The sequence below is a fragment of the Pavona decussata genome, unplaced genomic scaffold, assembly GCF_977016875.1.
Source record: "Pavona decussata unplaced genomic scaffold, jaPavDecu1.1 SCAFFOLD_156, whole genome shotgun sequence".
Classification (NCBI taxonomy): domain Eukaryota; kingdom Metazoa; phylum Cnidaria; class Anthozoa; order Scleractinia; family Agariciidae; genus Pavona; species Pavona decussata.
The window spans coordinates 1,471,437-1,495,070 of NW_028145568.1; the positions used below are offsets into that span (position 1 = coordinate 1,471,437).

At 39.8% G+C, this 23,634-nt stretch overlaps 2 protein-coding genes, 1 long non-coding RNA gene and 1 pseudogene across 3 annotated transcripts; 1 reads left to right on the plus strand and 3 right to left on the minus strand.

The window, feature by feature from the left end:
- Positions 1-3,644: 3,644 nt before the first annotated feature.
- LOC146465182 (uncharacterized) lies at positions 3,645-4,410 on the minus strand. The gene is made up of 2 exons (XM_085128816.1): positions 3,822-4,410; positions 3,645-3,652 (listed from the first exon to the last, which is right to left on the minus strand). Exons 1-2 carry the CDS (start codon positions 4,408-4,410, stop codon positions 3,645-3,647), a joined length of 597 nt encoding a protein of 198 aa, XP_084984942.1.
- Positions 4,411-4,425: 15 nt separating this feature from the next.
- LOC146465183 (uncharacterized) lies at positions 4,426-4,944 on the minus strand. The gene has a single exon (XM_085128817.1). It carries the CDS (start codon positions 4,942-4,944, stop codon positions 4,426-4,428), a length of 519 nt encoding a protein of 172 aa, XP_084984943.1.
- A 2,044-nt stretch (positions 4,945-6,988) lies between these two features.
- Positions 6,989-9,542, minus strand: LOC146465184 (uncharacterized; annotated as a pseudogene).
- Positions 9,543-15,959: 6,417 nt separating this feature from the next.
- Positions 15,960-22,186, plus strand: LOC146465185 (uncharacterized). The gene is made up of 6 exons (XR_014868246.1): positions 15,960-16,012; positions 17,492-17,545; positions 18,950-19,043; positions 20,887-20,926; positions 21,266-21,336; positions 22,053-22,186. It is a non-coding gene; the product is annotated as an uncharacterized LOC146465185 (long non-coding RNA).
- Positions 22,187-23,634: the final 1,448 nt, after the last annotated feature.

Below are 23,634 nucleotides of genomic sequence, written 5' to 3' on the forward strand. Positions count from 1 at the left end.
ATATCTTTAGTGCATATGTAGCAAATTGCCCATCAAAAATAACAATAACAATATAATTCAGAGGGCAAATCTTTTTAATGCTGACTTGTTATAACAGAGGGCAAGTTTCCTTAATTTTCCTTGCCACGAGGGCAAAATTACTTACTCCTGATTGGTCGAGCAGCGAACATACTCGCTCCAGATTGGCTGAGCACGCCAGTTCGGGTTGTCTCTCATACACTGGGAACTGAAATAGTTAATCATTACTTGGTGAAACATAGTGAAAGAGAGGAACAGCGGAACAGAAAGCACAGCACCGTGGGTACAGAGAGAACGTAGGCACAAAGGAACAGTGGGAACAGAGGAACAGGGGATCAGTAGGAACAGAAGATCAGTAGGAACACATGATCAGCAGGAACGTAGGATCAGTAGGAACGTAGGATCACAAGGAACACAGGATCAGTAGGAACACAGGATCAATAGGAACACAGGATCAGTAGGAACTCAGGATCAGTAGAAACACAGGATCATTAGGAACAAAGGATCAGTAGGAACGTAGAATCAGTAGGAACACAGGATCAGTAGAAACACAGGATCAGTAGGAACACAGGATCAGTAGAAACACAGGATCAATAGGAACACAGGATCAGTAGAAACACAGGATCAGTAGGAACACAGGATCAGTAGAAACACAGGATCAGTAGGAACACAGGATCAATAGGAACACAGAATCAGTAGGAACACAGGACCAGTACGAACACAGGATCAATAGGAACACAGGATCAGTAGGAACACAGGACCAGTACGAACACAGGATCAGTAGCAATGTAGGATCAGTAGGAATACAGGACCAGTACGAACACAGGATCAGTAGGAACACAGGATCAGTAGGAACACAGGACCAGTACGAACACAGGATCAGTAGGAACACAGGATCAGTAGGAATACAGGACCAGTACGAATACAGGATCAGTAGCAATGTAGGATCAGTAGGAACACAGGATCAATAGGAACACAGGATCAGTAGGAACACAGGATCAGTACGAACACAGGATCAGTACGAACACAAGATCAGTAGGAACACAGGACCAGTAGGAACACAGGATCAGTAGGAACACAGGATCAGTAGGAACGTAGGATCAGTAGGAACGTAGGATCAGTAGGAACACAGGATCAGTAGGAACGTAGGATCAGTAGGAACACAGGATCAGTAGGAACGTAGGATCAGTAGGAACGTAGGACCAGTAGGAACACAGGATCAGTAGGAACGTAGGATCAGTAGGAACGTAGGACCAGTAGGAACACAGGATCAGTAGGAACGCAGGATCAGTAGGAACACAGGATCAGTAGGAACGCAGGATCAGTAGGAACACAGGATCAGTAGGAACACAGGATCAGTAGGAACGCAGGATCAGTAGGAACACAGGATCAGTAGGAACGCAGGATCAGTAGGAACACAGGATCAGTAGGAACACAGGATCAGTAGGAACACAGGATCAGTAGGAACGCAGGATCAGTAGGAACACAGGATCAGTAGGAACGCAGGATCAGTAGGAACGCAGGATCAGTAGGAACACAGGATCAGTAGGAACACAGGATCAGTAGGAACGCAGGATCAGTAGGAACACAGGATCAGTAGGAACGCAGGATCAGTAGGAACACAGGATCAGTAGGAACGTAGGATCAGTAGGAACGTAGGATCAGTAGGAACACAGGATCAGTAGGAACGTAGGATCAGTAGGAACGTAGGACCAGTAGGAACACAGGATCAGTAGGAACGTAGGATCAGTAGGAACGTAGGATCAGTAGGAACACAGGATCAGTAGGAACGCAGGATCAGTAGGAACACAGGATCAGTAGGAACGTAGGATCAGTAGGAACGTAGGACCAGTACGAACACAGGATCAGTAGGAACACAGGACCAGTGCGAACACAGGATCAGTAGGAACGTAGGATCAGTAGAAACACAGGATCAGTAGGAACGTAGGATCAGTACGAACACAGGATCAGTAGGAACGCAGGATCAGTAGGAACACAGGATCAGTAGGAACGTAGGATCAGTAGGAACGCAGGATCAGTAGGAACACAGGATCAGTAGGAACGTAGGATCAGTAGGAACGTAGGACCAGTACGAACACAGGATCAATAGGAACACAGGACCAGTGCGAACACAGGATCAGTAGGAACGTAGGATCAGTAGGAACGCAGGATCAGTAGGAACATAGGACCAGTACGAACACAGGATCAGTAGGAACGTAGGATCCGTACGAACACAGAATCAGTAGGTACGTAGGATCAGTAGGAACACAGAATCAGTAGGAACGTAGGAACAGTACGAACACAGAATCAGTAGGAACGTAGAATCAATAGGAACGTAGGATCAGTAGGAACACAGGATCGATAGGAACGTAGGATCAGTTGGAAGACAGGATCAGTAGGAGCACAGGATCAGCAGGATGAGTAACAACGGTAGGAAGAGAAGGATCTGTAGGCAGGCAGGGACCGCCCAGAGGGAGGGGTTGAGGGCTTTTAACCCCGTCCTTACCCCTTTTTGCAGTAAAATGCAAATTATAACAGAGATTTTGATACAGTAAAATTTAGTCACTGCCTCTCCTTTATCTCTCAATTGGCTGTGCTGTTTTGTTCTAATTTTCATTCGGCTTGATGCATCGTTTGTACAGCGTTGAGTTAACTGCAGTTCAGTTAAAATCGTTAGATTTCGGTTTTTTTTTTATGGTTGATATCAGTAGTAATACCTGTACATTTAAAGATCGGATGACAAATGTTATCAGCTTTTGTACAATAGAAACAACATTGAGCAATTGAAATAAAAAGTCTCGTTTGCTTTCCAATGTATTTTTCCGTAATTATAAAAGAATTAAAATCAAAAATTTGCGAGGAAGCATCCTCCGCGGCCCACAGCATGAAAAGGCCAATTTCAGTTGGCGTAATGTTTGTATAAATCTGCCGTAAAGTTCCAATTTAAGAAGCTTTGCGCCACATTTACATTAGGTAAATGTAAGCTTTACACTACCTTTATGCTTAAACTTAAAGCTAGAGTAGTGAGACTCCTTTAGGGGGCCTTTAAGCACTGTGTAAAGCCGGTGTAAGGTAGAGATTTACGCCAACCTACGTGTATTAGCACTGTATAAAGCTGGTGTAAGGTGGAGATTTACACCTTCTTTATGTATTTATATAGATATCTTCAATAAGCCATGTTTATACTCGGCGTAAAGTCAACGTTATTTTTGTATACAAGGCAGCTGTAGCGGAACTACATGCCAAAATTGTGCACACCTTTATAGGAGGTGAAAGGGCCAAAAACCATTGCTCCAACGCGCTATATCTTGCTCTTTAATGTCGAGTGTTCGTTAATTACATAAAGAGAAACGATGCGGTAAAACGTTGCTATATGCTATAATCGATGCGGTTTCTAAAAAAATAAATGAGGGAAATACAAGTTACTACAGCAAAAGGACGAACCAAAAGACAAGAATATAGAAATAACAAACTACGCAGAAATGACGAGCCAAAAATAATACTTACAAACGTTATATGGCCTTTAAACGGACAAACGAAGCGATGTAGAAAAAAAACGCAAAACCTAAAACTGTATTCTAAACCACAAAACGAGAATGAATAAAAAGTAAAGACGCGGATTTATACTAATGAACTAAGGAACAATAGACGAAGTTTGCAGAAAAAACTAACAGAATAATAATGAGAACGACATGCAAGCGTGACAAAGAAAAAATGTTCCAAAAAACAAAGGAGTTCGTTAAAGAAGAATGCCACCGCAAGATCTGGCTCCCTCAAGAGTTTGACCGGCAGAAAACTCTCACAGACAATTTCTCTAAAAAAGACAGTTCTCAGTTCTCTGAAATCAACATGGATCCTCTGGCTGGGATTTAAACACCCGGTCTTAAGTTCTTTCTCAAGTATCAGAATAAGCCTGTCAACTGGGCGATCAAGGAAGGTTGCTCCTGTGGTAACCTTGACAGACCGTACATATCCTTCTTCGTCAGGGTAAGTGTGGACAATACGGGCCAAAGGCCAATGGTTCAGTGCTACGCGTTCATCAACGATCAGGACCAGGTCTACCTTTTCAAAGTCTCTCCTGGGACGATTCCATTTTGATCTTTGCTGAAGGCATTGAGCGTATTCTCTTCTCCATCTTGACCAAAATACGTTTGCAAGGTACTGGACCCTCTTCCATCTTTTGCGCAGATAAACATATTCTTTCTGTAAGTTACCAGGAGGGGGTAGTACGACTTTAGACTTCATCGTCAGGATGTGATTCGGTGTTAGTGGGTCTATATCTCCTGGGTCACCGGAAGGAGTGGTGAGAGGTCTGCTGTTTATGATACACTCTACTTCTGCCATCAGAGTTCGAAACGATTCGTCGTCAAGGTTACGACCATGTTCTCGCATTAAGGTGGTAAGGATTTAGCGGACTGAGCGTATTTGTCGTTCCCAGACGCCACCCATATGCGACGCAGACGGTGGGTTTTGCTTCCATTGCACCCAATCAGCTTTGAATTCCATACATAGACTTCTCTGGATTGCGTTGTTGTCCATCTCTGATAACGCTCTTTGCAATTCTTTCTCTGCTCCGGTAATATTTGTTCCTTGATCGGATCTGATTTCACGCACAGGCCCTCTTCTTGGTATAAAACGTCGCAAGGCATTTAGAAAGGAATTTGTTTCCAGGGAGCTCACCGTCTCTATATGCAGAGCTCGACTAGATAAACAGGTAAATAACGCACCATAACGCTTCAATTCTTTTCGTCCCTCGTTGATGTAGAATGGGCCAAAGTAGTCGACGCCACGGTAAGTGAATGAAGGTGATGGGGCAATCCTTTCTTTGGGAAGATCGACCATCCTTTGCTCACCAACTACACCACGAAGCCGCCGACAAGTCACACATTTGGAAATAAAGTGCCTCACAACGGAATTGGCGTTCATGATCCAATATCGACTTCTAGGTGTGCCTTAAGTGATGCCGCGACCAGAATGCGCAACCTTCTCACGTGCATCTCTAATGATCAGATCTACCACGAAACTCTTTTTGGGGAGGATGATGGGATACTTGAAATTATCAGGAAAGACTTGCGATCTGCTGAATCTGCCTCCGACGCGCAACAGGCCGTTCTGGTCAAGAAAAGTATCAAGGCGATATAACGTACTGTTTTTCTTGATTTCCGCTTTCTTGTCTCTCACGAGGTCGCGATTCTTCTGACGCTCTTCTCCTTGAATCTTGCGCAGTGCTTCATATTCCTTAGGAAACGCAAATCCTTGTACCAACATGAGTATGATTTTTTCGGCGCGTTGTATTTCCTCAACTTTCATGGGTTGGCTGCTCAATTTTTCTGCTCTGTGTGTTACCAACGGCGTTTGCACATGAGCTAAAAACTGCTTTAGGCGAAGTATCCGGGCCACGCATCGTTTCATGCGCTTCCAATTTGAGAAACGCGCAAACCTGGTCAAGATTTCCTCTTTTTCATCAGAAACAGTGGCATGTGTTACAACTTTCTTCACTTCAGGATCATCGGCAAAGACTGCGTCTAAATCGCAGGAAAACTTAGGCCATTCATCCTCGGGATGCCACAAGAAATCTGGACATCTGACCCATCGATGTCGTTTAGTTATCTGATTGCCCTCCAAACCACGTGATGCGTCAACAGCCGGATTATTTTCGAAGTCCACATACCTCCATTGGATAGGATCTGTCTCATCTCGAATTCTTTGCACTCGATTTGCCACAAACTCGTGAAAACGCTTCGTTTTGTTTCGAATGTATTTCAACACGGTGGTACTGTCGGTCTAGTAGATCTCTCCATCAATAGGATCGCTTAATTCTCTGGAAACCATTCCTCCTACTTGAACAGAGGTAGTTGCTGGTGTAAGCTCCAAACGCGAAATCGTCATGGCCTAAGGGGTGCCATTCGAGACGTCCCCATCAGAAACGCACAATGGATGTTACCCTTGTCGTCTACACTTCGTAGATACGTCACCTGACCATAACCAGTGTCACTAGCGTCCGAGAAATGGTGAATTTGTCTTGACACGACAGAACCAAACCGTCCGGGATTTTACAACGGTCCATTGAAAAGTCTTCTAATGCTGATAGTTGGCTTCTCCACTTTTCCCAACGTGCAAGGATCTCGAGGTCAATCTTTTCATCCCAGTCTAACTTCATGCGGCAAAGGTCTTGCACTGAATCTTCTCTCCGTTCAATAAAATAGGCGCTGCTATTCCGAGTGGGTCATACACTGAACAGATGGTGGATAAGATACCACGGCGAGTGAGTGGCTTGTATTTAAGGATTATCCGAAACCCGAGCGTATCCGATTCAATAGCCCACTGTACACCAAGGGCCCTTTCAACTGGAAGGAAATGGCAACTTAGGTCCAAAGTCCTTAAATCGTGTGCGCGAATGTCATGTGGCACGCTCATCAATACGTTTCTTCTGTTGCTGACAATGTTGGATAGGTTAAATCCTCCAAGAGAACATGCAGAACGAACACCACGTAATCTTTCAATAGCTGTTTCTTCTGAATCCTCCGATCGAAGACAGTCATCCACGTAAAAGTTATTCCTCAAAACGTCAGCTGTTTCCGAACCAACATGTTTCTCAGCATCATCTACGGCTTGTCTTAAAGCGAAGTTGGAACAACTTGGGAAAGATACTGCTCCAAAAAGATGAACATTCATCTGGTATTCTGCAGGGGCCTCATCAAGAAGACCGTCAGGCCACCAAAAGAAGCGGAGAAAATCTCTTTGATTGTCGGGTACTCGAACCTGGTGAAACATAGCATCAATGTCTCCCATGAATGCGACTGGCTGGTGGCGAAATCTCGTCAACACGCCGACAAGGCGACTCTTCAGGTCCGGTCCTTGCATCAGTTGGTCGTTCAGTGATGTCCCTCCATAACGTGCGCTACAGTCAAAAACGACTCTGATCTTGTCTGGCTTTTTGGGGGTGGTAAACACCGTGATGGGGTATGTATCACACTTGCCTTGACCTGGCGGGAACGCGATCTGGTGACATTTTTCTAGCAAATCCTTTTCGGATGATGTCATTCATGAAATTGACATAATCTTCGTGAAATTTCTTATTTCTTGACAGCTTTCTCTTCAGCCAGCATGCTCTTTGGAACACTTGCTCCTTGTTGTCAGGAAGGTGTACGTCTTTAGAGCGGAAGGGTAGAGGTATTTCGTAATGGCCATCATCAGTACGCCTAATGCCTTTATTCACAATCTCAAGAAATCTCTTATCTTCTTGCGAGTACTGGTGGGCTCTCTCGTCAGATCTTTCAGGAAAGTCCAATTCAAATATCCTGATTAATGCTTGCGGCGTGACAATTTCTTTGACCTTATCCTGTACGGCGAAGTGATGGTCAAGGGGTTTCTCTGATCCCACCTCTAAAACGGCTATTCTATTGCAGTTAACTGTTTGATGGTCTTTCTTGCTCAAATTCAATGGTCCTACTATCGCCCATTGAGCAAAGGTGTTTATCGCATAAGGGCCACCATTTTCACTGGCAACAGCATCTATCGGTTCAAGGGCTTTCGGACAATTCGATCCAATGAGAAGACCAACTTCCGCGCCGTGAAGCTGAGAAGGCATACAGTCTGCTATTCTTTTAAGATGTTTCCCCTTATGGGCGAGTTCAGGTGCAGGCATATCCACTTTTATCGCAGAAATGTCTTCTTTAGTAAAGGTCTTCGGCAAATCAATGCAATTTTCACCATTGAGGTCCGTAACGCTCAAACCGTTCAGTGCCTTAGCATCGTGTAACTGAGTGCCGTTCACTGTCTTCACCATTAGCTTCGTATCGGTACCCTTTGCATCTAACCAAGCAGCTATGTCTTCAAGCAAGAAAGTACCAGTGCTGCAGCTGTCGAGCATGGCATACGTAAGGACTTCTTTCCCGGTTGATTTTTAATCTGACAGGAACAATAGGCAAGGCAGTTCTTGGGTTCCCTGTGCCGACAGCGCTACAAACAGCCTCCTCTGTTTCAACATGGGTAGCAGTCAGGACATCCGTACATTGTTCTGATGACGGATTCTGTTTCTTGGTTGCTACTTGATTGAGACGGAAGTTATCATCGTGATGCCCGGTAGGATGACGTCTGAGCACATCCGTTGGACCTATGGTCAGCTTGGTAACATGCAAAGCACAAGTCTTTGTCCTTGAGGAACTCTCTCCTCTCTTGCAAGGTATTCTATAAGTACTATTTACAGTCATCAAGGTCGTGAGTCTATCCACACATCTTACACGAGTTAGCTAGGCCGAGCCCTCTAGCTTCGGGTGTCGCAGTTATCGCCGTCGCGTGACTGGATACATGACTTGTCGCGCGTGAACGGTCTCCGATTTTCGGCTTGTGAGCTTTTTTCCCTTTGTTAAAACGACCAGGGCGACCTGAGATATTTTGGCGACTAGGCACTTCTCGTGAATACACAGGATCCATTGCAATTCCTGCTTCAGTCTTGACAAATTCCACAAAGTTAGCAAACGTGGGAGTGATATTTCTCGTCGCTCGGAGCTTACTTGCTTCTCTACGCCATCTGTCTTGGAGTGACAGTGGAAGCTTTTTAACCGTAGTCTGAATGTTGTGGGGATGATCCAAAGTCGAGAGAAAAGTATTGACGTGCTGTGGTCCTTTTGTGACTTTCTAACAAATTCATAGCTCCATCAGCGGATGCAGGCGGCCACTGGCCGCAACAGTTTTAGAAGTATTGACCAATCTACAAACTGACCGACTGGGGACTGTCTTGGTGGTGGATACGAAAGCAATGTGTTCTATAACCTTCTTCAATTTCGCGCAACCGCAGAGGGCATCCAGAATTACGATGTCATCGTAGAAATGCACCGTCAGCATTTCACCGCCAGAGCGCCTATCAGTTGTGTCTTTCGAGAGCCTTTCAATGATATGCTTAATAAGTCACCTGACAAGGACGAACTCGAGAAAACTTATCCAATTACCGAAGGGGGGGACAATGATTAGGCACTTTGCTTTAAGTACTTATTTCCAGATCCTAAACTAAGTTTAAAGAACGAATACGTTTGTTTACAGTATACTAAATTGCATTTAAAGGAAAACACAATTACGTGTTAGAAATTTGGCACAACACGATATACGTTAAATATAATTCACTTGTTACCTTGCACAAGGGCGATAAAATAAGCAAACTGGAATTTTTTTTAATCATAAATAGCATTTAGCACAAAGAAAATATTTTTCAATATTTAAGCCAGCATAAGCGGTTAGGAAATGGCTTGGTACAAAAGATTTCTTTGTATTTTATTGATTTACTTACTTAACGTATTTAGGATACGTCTTTTGTGATCATTCTGGGGTTAGATTGACGTTTCGACATTTTATATGATGGAAATTTTGTAAAACTGGTTGGTTGCTCCTGTCAACTGAAAAGGAGACTGCATGATAAGCAAAACCATCTCATGTGATCAATGCTAATACTCTCGCGTTAGTCATAAAGGTATTGGTTACCCCCGGCCGTTTGTCAGTTTTGTTTCCAGAGAGAAGGAGATTAGTAGGTGAGTGCTGTAGTTTCAAATAGACGGAGTCTTTCGGATCGGCTAAGGAGTTCGACAACATTAATCTACGAAAAGTTATATCCTCGTCATTGGGCAACTGGAATATTTTTTCATATTGGCTTGAGGTTTTCAGAAGTGAAAATGTCAGAGAAACTAGAACGCGACTTTGAACGCTACATTTAGGTCGTCAGCGTTTGCACAGCGTACAGCCTGTTGAAGAGACATTTTGTTACACCAAGACCGAAAATCTGGTAAAATTTGGACTGCCGATTCTCAGCCAATACAAGTTGACTATAGAACAACAAATAGCCGTGATGACGTGTTCATCATTCTGGCGGTCGCTGCTAGTAATTGTGCTAAGTGAAGGCAATTTTTAACAAACTCCGTAATTATTGGATTTTGTTTAAGAGCAAGACACACTAATGTAGTTCTACATGAAATTAAAACACTGAAATGAAACTAGCCATCCGCAGAATACTTCACTTGTTCTAGTGATTTTAACAATAGTTAAATAGGCTGTCGCTCTCTGTCGTCACATTATCGTTTCAAGCCTTTGGACTATGCCATCTGAAGACATGTGATTTTAAATGGCATAAAATTGTTCACTTCTTTCTCGAAAATTAAGGCTGTTATTATAGTTCAATATTTTTTGAAGTAGGGAACATATTTAGCACCATTTAGATCTTTCTTCATAAAAGCTCCTCCATACACTTTTTGTATTTTAGTGAACGATAACGCGCTCAAGGTTATCAGTAATTTTTTAACCCAAAATTAGCATTTCGGAGATAGTCACGTAAAACGGGTTTTTCTCTTTTTTATGTTCTTAAAGCAGAGTCGGGTAGCATGCGTTACTTTAGTCATCCTGGCGATTAGAAATTTCCATTTTCTATGCCATGAAAACTTCAGGAAAACTTTTTTCTAGTTTGCTAATGTGAACTGGAAGGTAAAATTTATTCAGCGAGACATATTCATAACTTTAATTGGCCATCTCATGAATGCTAAATTTCTTAAAGATATTGCTTACCGCTGGTGGTTCGTCAGTTCTGTTTTCAAAGGGAAGGAGAAGAGTAGGTGAGTGCTGTAGTTTCAAATAGAAGATGATTCGGTTAATCTGGGTCGAGTTTGTTTAAGAGTTCAACAGAATTTAAAATCCTTGAAGAGTTATATTCTCGTCATTGGGTAACTGGAATATTTTATGCTCTATCTCTACAATTATCCAGTATTTAAAATATTACAAAATTAGCCATTTTTCTCCATTATGTTGTTTGTATTGCCTTTGCGAACAGCGCTTAGCAGTTATTTCATTCTGATTAAGTTTCCCTTCTGTGAGAGAAATTGACACATAAATACTAATAAAAAGTCAGTGAGAGTGCCCGGCCCTTATAAGCCGTTTTCTTGATATCGGGATAGCCTAGGTCGAAAACCGGGTGAAAAGTAAGAATCACTGTTTCTACCCGGTGCAAGTTGTCCATGAAGGAATGGAGTGTTTTCATTGTGTGCATTAAAACGATCTTGGTATAACTACTAATTTTGATCAGACAACATTTTGAAAACGTGTTTCACAGGGAGTTCCGCTTTGTGTTTTAGTGGGTCGGGATTTGTGCGTGAAAATTTGTGGTACAAATTTGGACTGCCGATTCCTAGCCAATACAAGTTGACTTTAGAATAACAAATAGCCGTGATGACGTGTTCATCATTCTGGCGATGTTCGTTAAGGGAGTCTTTTTAACAAACTCCGGAAGTGTTGCACTTTGTTTAAGAGCAAGACACACTAATGTAGTTTCACATGAAGTTAAAACACTGAAATGAAACTAGCCATCCGCAGAATACTTAACTTGTTCTAGTGATTTTAACAATAGTTAAATAGGCTGTCGCTCTTTGTCGTCACATTATCGTTTCAAGCCTTTGGACTATGCCATCTGAGGTCATGTGATTTTAAATGGCATAAAATTGTTCACTTCTTTCTCGAAAATTAAGGCTGTTATTATTGTTCAAAATTTTTTTAAGTAGGAAACAAATTTAGCACCATTTAGATCTTTTTGCATAAACGCTCCTCTATACACTTTTTGTATGTTTGTGAACAATAACGCCCTAAAGGTTATCAGTAATATTTTAACCCAAAATTTGCATTTCGGAGATAGTCACGTAAAACCAGCTTCTTTTAAAGGTTTTTTCTGTTTCATGTTATAAAAGCAGAGTTAGTTAGCATTCGTTACTTTAATCATCCTGGCGATTGGAAGTTTCCATTTTCTAAGCAATAAAAATTTTAGGAAAACCTTTTTCTAGGTTGCTAATGTCAACGGGAAGGTAAAATTTAATCATCAAGATATATTCATAACTTTAATTAGCCATCTCATGAATGCTAAATTTCTTAAATTATTCGGTAACAAAGATATTGTTCACTGCTGGTGGTTCGTCAGTTCTGTTTTCGGCAGGGAAGGAGAAGAGTAGGTGAGTGCTGTAGTTTCAAATAGAAGATGATCCGTTCAATCTGGGTGGGGTCTGTTTAAGAGTTCAACAGAATTTAAAATCCCCGAAGAATGTTATTTTCTTGTCATCGGGTAACTGGAATATTTTATTTCCTGTCTCTAGAAGTATCTAGGATTTAAAATATTACAAAAATTAGACAGTTTGTCTCCTTTTTGTTGTATGTATTGCCTTTACGAACAGCGCTTATTTCAAAATTCTTGGCGTAGTTTGATAGCCAGCTCTATAAGCTTTAATTTGATATAGGGAATTAGGTATCTACAGTTTAAACCGGACGCGCTTCATCACTTGGACGCAAGACATCTCTAACGGTGTACGGTAACCTTAAGTTTTCCCTTCTGTGAGGGAAACTAAAGCATAAATACTCATAAAAAGTCAGTGAGAGTGCCTGGTGCTTATAAGCCGTTTTGTTGATATCGGCATAGCCCCGGTCGAAAACCAGGTGAAAAATAAAAATGATTGTTTTCTACCCGTTACAAGTTGTCCACGAAGAAACGGAGTCTTTACATCGTGTGCATTGAAATGATCTTGATATAACTACTGATTTCGATCAGGCAACATTTTGAAAACGTCTTTCACAGGGAGTTGCGCTTTGTGTTTTAGTGGGTCGTGGTTGTGCGTGAAGAAGAAAATTTTTTTTAACGTCGCAGCGGATTCACTAGCGGGATCCCAAGTAATGACTTACCCTCCACCGATGAGAAATTGGTGGCTGGGAGATGTAGGTATGAAAACTGAAGAAAACAAGGGATTACGGGCAAATATTTTCACCTTTTTTATGCCATTTAAAACTAAAGAAGGTCTACCAAGGCAAGTAAAACGCTGACTTTACTTCATAACAGCCATCATTTTAGGTACAAACTACAAGCCGTTGCGTCACCTCGGCCAGAACCCACTTTGCGTTAACTACTTAGTCTAATCTCCTAAACTAAGTTTAAAGAACGAATACAACGTTTGTATACAGAATACTAAATTGCACATTAAAGAAAACACAAATACGCGTGAGAAATTAAGCACAACACGATATACATAAAAAATAATTCACTTGTTATCTTGCACGAGAGTGATAAAATATGCAAATTGAAATTTTTTACAATAAATGGCATTAGTGCAAAGAAAATATAGAAGGTAGAATGTAAGATACGTCTTTTGTCATCACTCTGGGGTAAGACTGAAGTTTCGACATTTTAAATTACGGAAATTTTGTGAAACTGGTTTGTTGCTCCTGTCAACTGGAAAGGAGACTGCATGTTAAGCCAAACCACCTCATGTTATCAATGCTAATACTCTCACGTTAGTCATAAAGGTATCGGTTACCTCCGGCCGTTTGTCAGTTTTCTTTCCTGAGAGAATACGATTAGTAGGTGAGTGCTGTAGTTTCAAATATAAGGACTCTTGCGAATCAGCTAAGGAGTTCGACAACATTAATCTATGAAAAGTTATATCCTCGTCATTGGACCACGGGAAAACTTCTTCATTGTCTCTAGATTTATTTGCATAAACGGTCCTCTATACACTTTTTGTATGTTTGTGAACAATAACGCCCTAAAGGTTATCAGTAATTTTTTAACCCAAAATTTGCACTTCGGAGATAGTCGCGTAAAACCAGCTTCTTTTAAAGCTTTTTTCTGTTTTATGTTATGAAAGCAGAGTCAGTTAGCATTCGTTACTTTAATCATCCTGGCGATTGGAAGTTTCCATTTTCTATGCCTTGAAAATTTTAGGAAAACCTTTTTCTAGGTTGCTAATGTCAACGGGAAGGTGGAATTTAATCATCAAGATATATTCATAACTTTAATTGGCCATCTCATGAATGCTAAATTTCTTAAATAAGTCGGTAACAAAGATATTGTTCACTGCTGTTGGTTCGTCAGTTCTGTTTTCGGCAGGGAAGGAGAAGAGTAGGTGAGTGCTGTAGTTTCAAATAGAAGATGATCCGTTCAATCTAAGTCGGGTCTGTTTAAGAGTTTAACAGAATTTAAAATCCTTGAAGAGAGTTATTTTCTTGTTATTGGGTAACTGCATGATATATTTTATTTCCTGTCTCTAAAGTATCTAGGATTTACAATATTACAAAAATTAGACAGTTTGTCTCCTTTTTGTTCTTTGTATTGTGTTTACGAACAGCGCTTATTTCAAAATTCTTGGCGTAGTTTGATAGCCAGCTCTATAAGCTTTAATTTGATATAGGGAATTAGGTATCTGCAGTTAAAAATCGCTTGGACGCAAGACATCTCTAAAGGTATACGGTAACCTTAAGTTTCCCTTCTGTGCGAGAAATTGAAGCATAAATACTCAAAAAAAGTCAGTGAGAGCGCCCGGTGCTTATTAGCCGTTTTGTTGGTATCGGCATAGCCCCGGTCGAAAACTAAGTGAAAAATAAAAAATGATTGTTTTCTAGCTGTTACAAGTTGTCCATGAAGCAATGGAGTCTTTACATCGCGTGCATCGAAATGATCCTTATATAACTACCGATTTCGATCAGACAACGTTTTGAAAACGTGTTTCACAAATGTGCAAAATTGAATTTTTTTTTTATAAATGGCATTAGCACAAAGAAAATATTTGTCAGTATTTAAGCCAACATGAGCGGTTAGAAAATGGTTCGGTACAAAAGATTTCTCTGTATTTTATATATTTACTTATTTAACGTAGAATTAAGGATATGTCTTTTGTGATCATTCTGGGTTAGGCTGAAGTTTCGACATTTTATATGATGGAAATTTTGTAAAACTGGCTGGTTGCTCCTGTCAACTGGAAAGGAGACTGCATGACAAGCAAAACCATCCCATGTTATCAATGCTAATACTCTCGCGTTAGTCATAAAGGTATTGGTTACCTCCGGCCGTTTGTCAGTTTTGTTTCCCGACAGAAGGAGAAAAGGAGGTGAGTGCCGTAGTTTCAAATAGGCGGAGTCTTTCGGTTCCACTAAGGAGTTCGACGACATTAATCTATGAAAAGTTATACCCTCGTCACTGGACAACTGGAATATTTCTTCATTGTCTCTAGAGGTTTTCACAAGTGAAAATGCCAGAGAAACTAAAAAGCAACTTTGAACGCTACATTTAGGTCGTCAGTTTTTAAACAGCGTACAGCGTGTTTAACAGACATTTTTTTACACCGAGACCGAAAACCTGGTACAAATGTGCACTGCCGATTCCTAGCCAATACAAGTTGACTATAGAAAAACAAAGAGCCGTGATAACGTGTTCGTGTTCATCATGCCGGCGATGTTTGTAAAACGTGTCTTATAGTCGCCGCTTGTGATCGGCTAAGTGAAGACAATTTTTAACAAAGTATGGAATTATTGGATTTTGTTTAAGAGCAAGACAGACAAATGTAGTTCCACATGAAGTTAAAACACAGAAATGGAGCTAGCCATCCGCAGAATACTTAACTTGTTCTAGTGATTTTAATAATGGTAATTTGTCGTCACAATATCGTTTTAAGCCTTGGACTATGCCATCTGAGGTACGGGCTGGTGATTTTAAATGTCGGCAAATTGTTCACTTCTTCCTCGAAAATTAGGGCTGTTATTATTGTACAATATTTTTTGAACTAGGGAACTTATTTAGCACCATTTCGATTTTTTTGCACAAACGCTCCCCCATACACTTTTTGTATGTTAGTGAACGATAACGCCCTCAAGGCTATCAGTCATTTTTTAAACCCAAATTAGCATTTCGGAGATAGTCACGGAAAACCAGCTTCTTTTAAAGTTTTTTCATTTTATGTTCCTAAAGCAGTGTCAATTAGCATGCGTTATTTTAGTCATCCTGGGGATTGGAAGTTTCCATTTTCTATGCCATGAAAATTTAAGGAAAACTTTTTTTTAGGTTTCTAATGTCAACGGGAAGGTAGAATTTAATCAGCAACGACATATTCATAACTTTAATTGGCCATCTTATGAATGCTAAATTTCTTAAAGATATTGTTCACCGCTGGTGGTTCGTCAGTTCTGTTTTCAAAGGGAAGGAGAAGAGTAGGTGAGTGCTGTAGTTTCAAATAGAAGATGATCCGTTGAATCTGGGTCGGGTCTGGTTAAGAGTTCGACAGAATTTAAAATCCTTGAAGAATTATATTTTCGTCATTGGGTAACTGAAATGTTTTATTCTCTGTGTCTAGAAGTATCCAGGATTAAAAATATTACAAAAATTAGCCATTTTTTCTCCATTATGGTATTTGTATTGCCTTTACGAACAGAGCACAGCACTTATTTCATTCTGATTAAGTTTGCCTTTCTTTGAGAGAAATTGACACATAAATACTCATAAAAAGTTAGTGACAGTGCCCGGTGCTTATAAGCCGTTTTTTGACATCGGAATAGCCCAGGCCGAAAACTAGGTAAAAATAAAAATGAAAATGTCAGAGAAACTACAAGGCGACTTTGAAGGATACATTTATGTCGTCAGCTTTTAAACAGCGCAGCGAGTTGAAGAGACATTTTGTTACACCGAGACAGAAAACTGGGTACAAATTTGGACTGCCGATTCCTAGTCAATACAAGTTGACTACAGAAAAACAAGGAGCCGTGAGAACGTGTTTATTATGCCGGCGATGTTTGTAAAACGTGTCTTACAGTCGCCGCTTGTGATCGGCTGAGTGAAGACAATTTTTAACAAACCTTGGAATTATTTGATTTCGTTTAAGAGCAACACAGACTAATGTAGTTCCACACGAAGTTACAACACTGAAATGAAACTGGCCATCCGAAGAATACTTAACTTGTTCTAGTGATTTTAACAGTGGTTAATTTGTCGTCACATTATCGTTTTAAGCCTCTGGACTATGCCATCTGAGGTACGGGCTGGTGATTTTAAATGACGGCAAATTGTTCACCTTTTCCTCGGAAATTAGGGCTGTTATTATTGTACAATATTTTTTGAACTAGGGACCTTATTTAGCACCATTTAGACTTTTTGCATAAACGCTCGTCCATACACTTTTTGTATGTTAGTGAATGATAACGCCCTCAAGGCTATCAGTCATTTTTTAAACCAAATTAGCATTTCGGAGATAGTCACGGAAAACCAGCTTCTTTTATTTATTTATTTTTTTTTTACTATCATTATTATTATTATTTTTTTATGGTCTTAAAACAGAGTTAGAAACAATGCGTTACTTTTGTGACCCTGGGGATTGGAAGATTCCATTTTCTTTGCCATGAAAACTTTAGGAAAACTTTTTTCCTAGGTTGCTAATGTGAACTGGAAGGTAGAATTTAATCAGCAACGACATATTCATAACTTTAATTGGCTATCTCATGAATGATAAATTTCTTAAAGATATTGTTCACCGCTGTATTCAAAGGGAAGGAGAAGAGTAGGTGATTGCTGTAGTTTCAAATAGAAGATGATTCGTTGAATCTGGGTCGGGTCTGTTTAAGAGTTCAACCCAATTTAAAATCCTTGAAGAGTTATATTCTCGTCAGTGGGTAACTGGAATATTTTATTCCCTGTCTCTAGAAATATCCAGAGCTGAAAATATTACAAACATCAGAAAGTGGACATTGAATACAGGTAAAGGTCGTCAGTTCTAGAATAGTTGACAGTGTGCTTATAACACATTTTTGTTGATATCGGCAGGCCGAAAACTAGGGAGGAGAGTCTTAACATCGTGTGCATGCAAGCGATCTTGATTTAACTACTTATTTCGATCAGACAACATTCTTTAATCGTGTTTCACAATGAGCTGCTGGTTTGTATTTTAGTGGTTATTCGTGATTGATGAAGACAGTTTTTGAAAACGTTGTGTAACAGCAGCAGATTCTCTGGGAACTTTCGTGGTATCCTTGGTGTTGATAGTAGGAATCGGAAGTAACTTATTCAGCTGCTGAAGCAGTAAGTTTAGCGCAGTATAAAAATTTGGATAGAACAAATGATAGGAAATGAAGATTTTCCTAAGCGTTTTCCGCAGTGTTCTCGATTGGATCATAAATTGCTGTCTATTCGCGATGAGTCCCACAAGTTATTGACTGTAGTAACGTTTACCTCTGCCGACAAAATCCAAAACGAACTACAATCAATATATTTTCATCGCGCATTTTGAAAACGCCTGAACGAAATTTTGCGATCCAACCAATCACATCCTCCACTCAGACGTCACAAAGAAATTGAATTCATTAACACGGGAGATGCTTTGCAGTCCTGTCCTGTTTACAATTCCACAGAGGTTGATATTCTATTTAAGATAAGCCCCGTTTTAACCAAACGAAATTCCTATGAAGGAAACGTCCCTGAATTTATAATAACAGAGAATAGAACGGAAGAATTATTTTTGTGGCCCAGATTCAGTAGTCAAAGTGACCGTCATAGAACCCCCAGATTGCACTTCAACAACAATACAAGAAAACGTTTTTGCATGTGGCAAAGCGACCAAAATTTACAAGATAACGACAGATTGTTTTTCATGCGTGGAAGATATTCATTGCAAAGAATTAAGAGAAAAAGGTGTTTTAATTTCAAGTGAAGTGTAACGTTTACACGTTTAAGGTTTCCTCGACATTTGCGAATACAATATTAGCCAAGAATGTGATAAAGAAGAGAAAATGTAAGTTACCAGATCTATCGGCAATTGGAACCGTACTTCATTAATAAACCTTATACTTGCAGTTATTAAGGACACCATCTTTCTTATCAATAATTATAATTCTATAATTGCTGTTCAATTTATAGTCATAGTATTTTTCATCTGATTGTGGTCGAGAGTTTGAATGGTGATCAATCTCCACTTTATTGACTTGAAATCAATTTACTTACTTACCTACTTGCAAAACGTATTCACTTACTTGCTTGCTTACTTACTTACTCATTGACTTGCTTGCTTGTTCACTCGCTTACTTGTTTGTTTGCTTGCTTATGTACTTACTTTACTCACTCACTTACTCACTTGTTGTTGTTGTTGTTGTTGTTTTTTTTCCACAGGCTTCTTGGCTAAGATGAAACAAGTGATTGCTGTCATTGTCCTTGTTCTTTGCCTCTCAACGGCTTTTGTTGAGTCCAAGTCAACAAAATTTTAGTAAGAAACTTTAAGCAAAATGCTACAGATATTTATCTGCTAATCAAGGGACTCCACCAAAATCAAATACCAATGACATGATATTATCATCGAGTTATAGTTGAGCAATCCTTTGGAACAGTCTGACAAATATAACCAACGTCATCTACCCACTTTCTGTCCTCAACAAAAGTGTAGAAAAGCATTTTTTCCCCATCGGACCTGCACACTGCGAACACCCGTGTTTCATTGTGTTTTATAGCCATCTGTGGCCAAAAATAATTAGTACTAGTTGCTGTGCATGTGCTCTAGTGGGGAAATTGCTAACAAAACTGGAATTTTATTTTAAGGTTTTGTCAATAAGAACTTTTTTCTGGACAATTCAAAAAGTGACACTAAAAATGGATGATTAAGGCTTTCAAAGGCATAGTTGTGAAGCTTACACAACTTTTCGTGTTCACATTCTAAAAAAAAAAAATCAATATTCAGTGGCGCCCAACGACATAGTTTAAGCAAAATACTTCACATGTTGTATCCTTAATTCCTAGATCGATTTATGGCCTTCGAAACGTCAAATCTATGTAAGCTAGAAACATGATTTGTTCGGAATCTTTAGCTGAAAATGTAGAGTGTAGAAAATATTATGGAACGGAATTTTATTCCTCGAATTTCCGAACTACTGTTGGCTTTCCAAAAAAGGTTGTCTAAAGGACACATATTCCCTCTGGAAACAAAAGGAGGTTATTTTTGAAGCTTTGCGAAAGTCAGGAGTAGCCTTTCGTAAAAGAGGACTCTAGTTTCTCTTCACAATTTAATCATCATTTCTAAGACAGAAAACGACATGCCTCCTGAACATATATTCCCTCAAAACGAACCTTTGGGCGACCCTGAATATTCAACTTAAAGGGGAAGTATCACGAGTATTTTGATTTTTGGGGGGCGAAAATGGTACGAGAACACCTTCACTTAGTTACAAAATAATTCTAGAACATCAAGAAAAGGAAATCAACTGAGTTCTTGAAAGGACAACTCATGACCTGCTCTAAGCAGTTTGGAAACGAAAACGCGAGAACTTGAAAACAGTTAGCCTAACTGTTTTCAAGTTGTAGTCCATTCTAACCTAGTCTACCTGTGGACAGAGACACCCGTCGATAGTCTTTGTGGGCACTGGACTGATAATCAACCATAGTTTTTGTTGATAAAAAACGTTTTGGAGTTTTCGATACAACACCAAATTCCCGTGATACTTCCCTTTTAACAATGACAATTTTGTCTCACAAGAAGTGTTGTCCTACCGCAGTGTAATAAGTTGATTGCCAGTCTATTCCAAGTATTCAGATTGCATGTTTCGTTGGTTTCCACAGCTGAACGCCTACGCTAGGCTACCCTTTAAATTTAATAAAAATGTGAGCTCATTTATTCTTGTTCATTGGGAAATAGTTATCAGCAACATAGGAAAACGGTAAGGGGTAAATTCCCAATACATACAGGTACCCTGTTTGCTAGTAGCCCGTCTTAAACTATGTGATCCCATGTAAGCGGTTTTAGGTTCAAATGCTGGCCGTTGAATGACATATATAACAATATAACAAAATCCTGAAACGAGCTCAACAATTCTCGAAGACTCAAAAAGAGGTCATAATGTAACCCAATATATCTTTTATGAAGAGGTCTGTTTTAATAACTATGAACTTAACTGAAGAAGTCAAGGATTACCAATCAGCTCAAATGGAAGAGGACGCTACTGTCACCATAGAAATCCAATCAAAGTTTAGAGAAATAGATGTCTCAATTCTTATTTGACTTAAGCTCAAAAGTGTTTTTGTTTTAAGAGCAATCTTTTTTATTTTGTTTTTTCTGACAGTCATGAAAAGGAAAGCCCACAGGAAAACGATGGAAATACGGTAATATAGGTTAACTGTAGACAAACGAAGGCAAATTGCTGACACAGAAAAATGTAAAGATAATTGTCTTTAAATTCAGTTATTCTGCCAAATTTTCTGCGACTTACTACAGCCCAATGAAATCAAGAAATAGAATCAGTTACCCAACAAACAGAGTCGCCTCCTTTCAAATTTCGAATGAACTCCCACAGGAGTAGAACCTTGGAAGTACTGATCGCGTGTTCAGAGGGTCTGACCAAAATTTAATGATACGATTGAGACCCAAGCATTGGGGTTAGCAACTTGTGGGGCAGTGTTTATTACAATACATTTTTAGTGGTCCTTTTGCTTTTCTCACAGGTAAAGAGAAGTCCTCGTGGTAATGAGTGTGGTCAACATGTTGGGAGCGGTTGTCCACCAATGCTATGGTGGTAAGTTAGTCTCCTATTTCTTCCGGAGTTCAAACAGAGACTGGGGAAGAGGTTTCAAATTTTTATTTAGTCAGAAATTGGAATTCGTCACAAGAAAGATCACATTGAAATTAGTCAGTTTAACAAGTTTGAGGTTGTGTCGTTAGATTGCAACCACGTTAAGTCACCTCTCTTCATTGCGGACACCCTCGTGACTGCGAGTTAGTGTTCTTAGGTGCGAAGGATGTACGCAATAAAGGAAGTTGACTGTAGCGGGAATTTATTTCAGTCGAACGTCTGTAATAAATTTTTCCGGGTATTTAGCTGCTGTCTTATTATCAAAGTGCCCGTAATAGCAAGGCAGTGTTGACTGTAGAAGTTTTTCAAAAATCGGAAAAATTGGAGACTTTGTATGGAATTTGGGCGACATAGCCTGGTTACTACGCAATGAAACATAACCAAACTTGGTGAACTTACTAATTTTTATGTGGTCTTTCTGACGATGGGATTCATGTTTTCATATGACGCAATTTGAACAATGTGTCAACGTAAGGGTTCAGTCCCTTTATGAACTTCGGAACGGGCAATTGTTTTTTGCTGATGGTTCGCGCAATTATTCCGGCGTTTCTAAACAGATTTTTCCTCGTCGGTGGTAAGATACTGAAGTTAAGTACTTTTTCTGTTAGTCTTGTTTTGTCAATTTATTTCTAATAATTTGTTTTCAATCTTCTTTACAGTGAAAACGGCTATTGTGTGCGCTTGGGCAAGTAACATTGTTAAACATTCCGGAGGTTGAGGCATTGGAAGTAACGGCTTATTAGGTTTAGAAGGGAAAAGTCTGCCACTGAATAAAAATGACCTCAAAAGGAAATATTGGAAATTGTCTGTTTTAATTGTCTCTTTAACCACTGGTAACAAAGACTGGGAGTCCCTACCTGTATCAGAGGCAAGCCTTTCCGGAAGTAATTCTTTCCGGGACTAGTTCTCGTTAGTTCCAGATATCGTCGATATCTTAGATTATGTACACGTTGCTTGCAAAAAGATCTGTCCGAAGCCATCAGCAAAAACCTTTGGTGTCATTTTACACCAGTGTGTTAAACTGAATAAGCATATAAGCATATATAAATTGTTTCTCAAGTTTGTTTTTACTACCTACGAAACACTGGAAAAAATAGCGAGTATCTATGTCAGGACACCGCTGAGATCTTAAGTGCGACTCTCCCTAAGAACCTCATATTTAATTTTCATCTAGAGATAAATTTTGCTGATAACTCTTCCATCAACTTCATTCGACAAGTAGGTAACAATCATGAAATAAGATCGGAGAAATTGAACTATCTTAACATTTTCTGATTCGACGTTTTCACACCCCATTCTAAATAGTCACTTCGCTTCAGTAGGCCCTAAACTAGGATACCTATTTCGCGAACACACTTTTCTGAATACTTACCTAAGCGAAGTAATGCGGGATCTTTCGTCTTTCAACCTGTAATTCTTACCGAAATTGAGCTAGAGATTCTTTCCACGCCACCCAACAAGGCGCTTGGTCTATACTCCTGCCCCATTCGTATCTTGAAATGCGCAAGTAAAACTATATCAAGACCTTTATGCAAACTTATTAATTTTTCAATAGCGAATGGAATTTATCCGCCCAAACTCAAGTATGCTTAAGTTATACCAATCTACAAAAGTGAGGACGAGACAGACCCTGGCAACTAAAGGCCTATCTCACTTCTCTCCATTTTTAACAGAATTTTTGAAAAACTGATGTATCACAAACTGAAGCTTTTTCTGGAAAAATATGAAACTCTGTACCATTCACAATACGGTTTCAGGGAGAGGCGAAGTACTGAACATGCACTCATCGATATAGTAAACCAAACCCAATCAAACTTTGACAAAGGAATGTTTTCATGTGATATATTTATAGATCTAAAAAAAGCTTTTGATACTGTTGACCATTCTATTTTATGGCACAAATTACAACACTATGGCATTCGAGGCGTTATCAATAATTGGTTCCACTCCTACCTCACTGATCGTGTCCAGTCAACGCAAATTAAATCTAACACCTTTAACAAAGAAACTGTTTCGTGTGGCGTCCCACAAGGTTCTGTACTAGGGCCCCTACACTTTCTCATATACGTCAACGATATCTACAAATCGTCTGATAAATTAGCTTTCTACTTGTTCGCTGGTGACACGAACCTCTTATATACCGATAAAAATTTTCCGTCCCTTGAGAATATTGCCAATATTGAATTAATTAGAGTCTATGAATGGCTAACTGCCAATAAGCTTACACTGAACACGAAGAAG